The following is a 6977-nucleotide window of genomic DNA, read 5'->3' on the forward strand; positions in this document are numbered from 1 at the left end:
CATTGACCTTAGGAACTGATCCTTCAAGAGAACCTGGGTTTGATTGGTTCAGTCTGTGGAACAATTTACACCTCAGAGCATTTGTTAAAAACAGTAGAACAATCAGCTACTAATCTGTGGAGCTTAACAGTTGGGTGTGGTCAGAGAAAGAAACCATGCTACCAAAACCAGTGTCATCACAGGGTGACAGGGATCATACTCAGGTCTGCACCCCATGAGGAACAACATAAAAGGCTTCACAATGTGAAGGGAGGCTGTAGACTCCACTAAGGTAATCCAGCCAGTCACTAAACAATTCAGTAGAGAAATAATAATAGGCCCTTGGTGGTGGAACCAATACTCAGAGTTGCTACAATATATTATCTAAAATTTCCAGTTTCCAACAACAAATTGTGGGACATGCAAAGAAATAGAAAAATATGACCCATACACCAGAACAAAGGCCCTCAACAGAAACTTGTGAGGTCATTCAGATGTAGGACTTAACAGACTTCAAAGTTACTATTGTAAATGTGTTCAAAGGACTAAAGGAAAGTATGATTAAAGAATGATATGATTAAAAGAAGATATCATGACACTACTACATCAAATAGAAAATACCAGAGAATCATAAAGAGGAACCATATGGAAGTTATGGTGGTGTTGAAAATTACAGTAGCTGAAATGACAAATTCATTAGAGGGCAGACTGGTAGGTTTGAATTGGCAGAAGAAAGAGACCAGAACTAGATAGAACATTTGAGATTTTTTCAGTTTGAGGAGCAGAAAGGAAAACGAAGTTTTTCAGACTAAAACAAGTAACCCTAGGCAATAATTAAAATCCATACTCCACCCCCACCATAAAAGTACTGGTTAATGTAACTACGTAATTTTAAAAGACCGTAGAAATGCATATTTATTTTCCTTTCTTCTTTTAATTGGTTTTAAAATTAGTTGTATATTGTGCACAAAACATATAAAAACGTATTTTCCAATAACAGAAAGGGGATGGGTGGAAACAAAGCTGTATTAGATTAAGAAAAGGACTCCATATGGTGACTAGAATGGGCAGGAACAAATGAAGAGAACCATAGGTGACAAATAAGGAGGTTAATATAACAAAATCTGTATAAATACATGTTTGCTCCTCTTCTCTCAGCTTCTTTAAAGACACAAAGACATAAAATAATATAATAATTATATCAATGTATTAGTGAGTCTATAGAATCTATAATTTTAATATGTGTAATAGTAATAATACCACAAAAAGGGGATGTGTTGACTTGGCAGATCATGGCCGGGCTTACACAGCTAAGGCCTTAGAAGGGACAACTAGGGTGACTTGACTCAGCTCAGTATGGTCTCTCATCCTCGAGCTGGTTAGCTTATGCTTGTTGACAAACAGAAGTAGCTGTTTTAAGTGAGAATCAAAGAATACAAAGTTACCTGAGGACCAGGCCCATTACTGCCTACTCTTACGTAGCAACTTTATTTCCCCAAGTAAATGGAATGGCCAGTCCAGATTTTAGAAGTGGGGATATAGGCACCGTGTCTTGACTGGAGGGGCTGCAAAGTCACATTTTTCTTTTTTTCAAATGTGGCTACACAGAGTGAATGCAGTGAATGGGATCATTGTGGCCACTTCTGCAAAGTCTGCCATACAGTATGACAACCATTCATCCTGCACTTGTTTGGTCTTTCCGAACCGTTTTCTGTTTTATCCTTGGTTAATTAAAATACAGTTGACTCTTGATCAACATGGGTTTGAATTGTGCAAGTCCACTTATATGTGAGTTATTTTCAAAAAATGTAGTACAATAAATATTTTTTCTCTTATGATTTCCTTAACCTTTCTTTAGCTTTATCTTAAGAACACAGTATGTAATACATATAACATACAAATGTGTGTTAACTGTTTTTGTTATCAGGAAAGCTCTCAGTCAACAGTAGGCTATTAGTAGGCAAATTTGGGGGGAATCAATGTTATGCATGGATTTTGTACTGCGAAGGGGTCTACACCTCCAAACCTCCATGTTGATTAAAGGTCATCTAATAGATACAAAAATCATTTTCATCCAGATATGGGAGATGGATCCAAGTTCCAAGAAGTCTATTGAAGTCCAAACTTTTCATTGTTTGTGGGCAGATACAAGGTCATCTTAATCCCCATTCTTTTCTACAGTCGTGTTTCATCACATTACTTTTATTTAGCATACCCCAACTTACCCTGCCAGTTTAGGAAATAGCCCATTCCCATCTTTCTGAAATGTTCATTCTCTCACCTCTTCTCTGCCTCATTCCCTATTCTTGTGCCAGGTCTCTGTTTCATTGTCCCTTCTTTAGAGGATATTCCTTGATTACTCCATCTAAGTTATATCTCCTCCTTGTATCTTAGAATAATTTATTTTTAATATACATTTTTAATGTAATGTGGTTCTTCATTGAGGATACTTTTGCCCTTTAGGAGACATTTGATAATGTATAGGGATACTTCTTTGCATCACGACTGTAGTGTACTATTATCATCTAGTGGGCAGAGGCCAAGGATATTGCTAAATGTCCTGCTATATACAGGAACAGCCCTTGTGCCCCACAAGAAATAATGGTCCAGCCAAAAACACCAGTAGTGCAGAGGTTGGTGATCTCTGCTTGAGATCATGCATGACAACTTGGAATTACATATTTCTTTGGGTATCTGTTTTTTCCATGAGACTCGATGCTTCACAAGGGCAAGATAGTGTGTTTTGTTCAACATTGAACATCCAGCATCTCAGTGCTTGACATAAGGTAGAAGCACAATAAATATTTGTTAAATGAAAGAAGAGCAGGCAGGAGGTAAGGATGAAAGGGAAAGACTTGATAATGAAAGTATATGAACGTGACCGTGTAGAGGATGCTGCCAGAATCCTCCCCACATGGTCACATCACAAGCCCATTGCATGCATATTTGCCTGACTTTCCAATGTCAGGAGCTGCATTTCTTTGTGTGAGGGCTTTTATTAGGCTTTCAGAGCCCACTGCCCAATAACATGACAGTCCAGAATGCTGGGGCAGTATTTTCCCTTGGAAAGTGTATCTTCTCGTATCCCCTTAAGTTCTCCAGTGACAGTAAGGTGATTAATAGTGGACATTTTGTTTGCTTCCTTCCCTTCCCTGTCTCAATTCCTTACTTCCCTGTTAGTTTCCTGGGAATACCTCCCATGGTAGGCTGAAAACTGGTCCCCAAAGATAACCAGATCCAAGTCTCTTGAGCTTGCATATGTTACCTTCTATGGCAAAAGGGAATTTACATATAGGATTAAGATAAGGATCTTGAGATGGACCATGATTCTGTATTATGTGATAGAATCTAAGTGCAAATTCACATGTCTGTGTAAGAGGGAGACAGGGAAATTTGACACAGAAAATGGAAATTGGACCACTGAGACAAGATGCCACTCTTGGCTGTGAAGATGAAGGAAGGGGGCAAAGACAAGAAATGCAAGGAATGTGGCTCTGGGAGCTGGAGAAGTCCAAGAAACAGATTTTCCCCTATAGCCTCCAGAGGGAACATAGCATTGTTGGCAACATGTTTTCAGTCTAGTAACACTGTTTCTGACTTCTTCCCTCCAGAGCAGTAGGAGACTAAATATGTATTCTTTTAAGCCACCAAATCTGTAGCAATTCATTAGTGGTCATAGGAATCTGATACAGATTTTGGCACAAGGAAGTAGTTTACTGCTGTAATGAGTGTCTAAAAATGTGGAAGCAGCTTTGGACTTGGATAATGGCTCTAGGCTGGAATAATTTTGAGAAGCATGATAGAAAATGCTAGATTACCTTGAACAGTTAGTAGAAATATGGATGTTAAAAATGCTGCTGGTGGGAACTCAAAGGGAAGTAAAAAGCACAGTGGAGAAAACCTACATTGTCTTAAAGAAAACCTAAGACACCATAAACAACCTGCTGATGGAAATATGAATGTCAGAGGTGTTGCTGGTAAAGATTTAGAAAGAAAGTGGGAACATCATACTGGAAGCTAGAGAAAAGGGTTTTTTTTTTTTTTTAAATTAATGTTTGTCACCCTGGCCTGGGCCATTCTCTCTCTCTCTCTCTCTCTCTCTCTCTATACACACACACACACACACACACACACACACACACACACACACACTTATTTATTTATTTATTTATTTTAAGATTTTATTTATTTATTTAACAGACCGAAATCACAAGAAGACAGAAAGGCAAGCAGAGAGAGGAGGAGAGCTGGGGGGAAGCAGGCTCCCTGCTGAGCAGAAAGCCCGATGTGGGGCTCGATTCCAGGACCCTGAGATCATGACCTGAGCTGAAGGCAGAGGCTTTAACCCACTGAGCCACCCAGGTGCCCCAGAAGAGGGGATTCTTGTTATATGGTGAGAGAAATCTTGGCTGAATTTTGTCCTACAATTACACAGAAAGCAGAACTCATGAACAGTGAATCAAAGATTTGGTTGAGCAGATTTGAAGGCCTGTCCTTGTTTCTTCTTGCTACTTAGAGGAAAATGCTAGAGGAAAGTAAATTGAGGGAACAGCTGTTAAGCAAAAAAGAACCAGGACTTGAAGACAGGAGCCATTCTCAGCCTATCTAGATTGCAAAAGACAGTAAAATGAGAGGATTTGCTGTTAAGAAAGCATCCTGTGGAGATAAAAATCAAGCTTGTAGCTAGACACATCTTTTCTCTGAGGGATCAGATCAAAGTATTCAAATGAAGGGTTCTTTGAAGTGACATGGGGTGTGAAGCATGGATAACCTCAGCCACCTCAACAGAAGCAAGGAGCTGAGATGGCATTTTCCTGGTGGGAATCTATGAACATGTCTCTTGTCTATGGGCATGAATCCCCATGATGTACAGGGTGACTACACAATTTCTGATTATGTTAAGTCAGCACAAACAATGCCATCTTTAACTGGGAGGATAGATGAAAGGCGGCCATGGAACTCCCAAGATTCGCCCAGAGGGAAAGAAGCCAATAGAATTACTTAGCTGCAAACATGTGTTGCACTCAGAATAAAGGGAGGATAATTTTGAGGACAAAGCCCAGGGGCTAGAGGGCAGAGCTAAAGATGAAGGTCAGAGGGAGGAGCCACAGTTATTCCCAGACCTTGAAACGTGTCTATGTCTGTAGGTGTCCCTGCCTGATCGGCTTCCTTGGATCAGAGACTCCTTGCTTCCTTCTACTCACTTTTTGGATTGGAAATGTCTGTTATCAGCTGTAAATGAACCAAAAATAAGGCAGAAACACAAACTCAGTGGAGAGGAAAATTAAAATGAGAAAAGAATGATGGGGTGCCTGGGTGGCTCACTCAGTTAAGTATCTGACTTTGGCTCAGGTTGTGATCTCCAGGTCCTGGGATTGAGCCTGGCAAGAGGCTCTGTGCTCAGTGGGTTGTCTGCTTGTCCCTCCCCTTTGGCCCCTCCCCCTGCTCACGCTCTCTCTCTGTTTCTCTTTCTCAAATAAATAAATAACATCTTTAAAAACTGAGGAAAAATGAGAGGAAACATCTCTCGGTGCTTTGGCTTCACCTAAGACAGTCAAGAAGTCATGACTGGGATTAAACTAAGCCCAAGGTGAACTTCTCTCAACAATGTTTACCTGATGCTGATAGATGACTCCATGGCGCATCTCATTATGACTTCCAAAATGATCAAGAGATATTTTTCAAACAGTGTCAAATGAAGACACTTAAAACAGGTATGAAATAAATGTGTCTTAAAAGATTCTGTTTAATCAGTGAGGGAATGGGAAGATGCTCTGACTGGTTCATAGAGAATCCAAGGATTAGATACAGGGATATTAATCAAGAATATTTAAACGAATGTGTAAATGGAGGCAAAACTGGTTTCATTCCATCATGTGGTGGGGGGAACAATGCTGTCTCTATTAGCCAAAGCATTTTACATATTTATCACGAAACTGCAACTAACAAAGGATTGTAAAAGACCTCAAAGACCCTAGAAGGCTAGATTCAGATCATGTGGAATGGTGTCCTAAGACAGGGAAGAGTTTTCCACTGAAATATGTATTTATCTGTACAATGTTAAAATCAAGCAGAAAATGGCCATTTTCTTAAAATCAGGGTCCAGTCATTAGGGTGACCAGGTTCCTGTCATGGACATTTCTGGGCTGAGGCCTGATAAGGCCACAATGGGTACTGATGACATCTCAATATCTAGGATGTCACAAAGGCATCTCCCTGACCAATGAGGGGCCAGAGCATGGGGATATAGTGGGCGGATGTGACTGCTGGTGTCTTAAGAGGCCTAGTCCAGCTGAACAATCAAGTAGAGCTGATTGGAGCCCAACCCAGCCAACATCATGTCAGGAAAGAAAAACCATGAGAGCTCCCATCGGACTCAAGCCCATCTTATAACAACTGAGCTCCGGTTCCCTGTGAGCTACGTGGACCGCCTCCTGCAGGAGGACCAATACACACATCGTCTGAGTTCATCCACAACTGACTTCCTCCTTGCCATGCTTGACTACCTCACTGACTACATTCTGGACCTGGTGGGCACTGAGGCCAACAACAACAACATGCTGACCGCCCCACAAGATGTGGAGAGAGCAGTGGACAGCGGTGGAGACCCCCATCCACGCTTGAAGGATACAGCCTTCACACTGTTCGATGAGATGCCTGGATCCAGAAGGAACGGCTAAATCCTGAGTTCCTGGAGACTTGTGGCAGTCCTCCCAGCCTCAGTCCAAGCCAAGTCTTCTCATAGCTGAGGAAGCCTGGCTTCTGTCATCAGTAAATGATGTTAAAGGATTTAAGATCCAGTGCAATTTTTCTGACTGGTGTCTGTTTCTGTGCTCCTGAGTGGGTGGTGTCTGTGGGATGTCCAGGAGGAGATCTCCCATGGGGAGTGGAGGGTGAAAGGGGCGGTCAGTGTGGGAAGCTGGAATCTGGCGTTTCAGGGAGCGGTTTCTCTGGGGACAGCACGGGGAGTGGCCATGGCTGGAGTGGCCGGTTGTGGG

The 6977-nt window shown here is 41.5% G+C and overlaps 1 protein-coding gene across 1 annotated transcript; it reads left to right on the forward strand.

Moving 5' to 3' along the window:
- The first annotated feature begins 6274 nt into the window (after window positions 1-6274).
- Window positions 6275-6771, forward strand: LOC111150541 (huntingtin interacting protein M). Its single transcript, XM_022508036.1, has one exon. The coding sequence runs from the start codon at window positions 6318-6320 to the stop codon at window positions 6657-6659; it is 342 nt and encodes a 113-aa protein (XP_022363744.1). The 5' UTR covers window positions 6275-6317; the 3' UTR covers window positions 6660-6771.
- The last annotated feature ends 206 nt before the right edge of the window (window positions 6772-6977 follow it).

Source organism: Enhydra lutris, unplaced genomic scaffold (assembly GCF_002288905.1).
Source record: "Enhydra lutris kenyoni isolate GAN:26980312 unplaced genomic scaffold, ASM228890v2 scaffoldscaffold23, whole genome shotgun sequence".
Taxonomy (NCBI): Eukaryota; Metazoa; Chordata; class Mammalia; order Carnivora; family Mustelidae; genus Enhydra; species Enhydra lutris.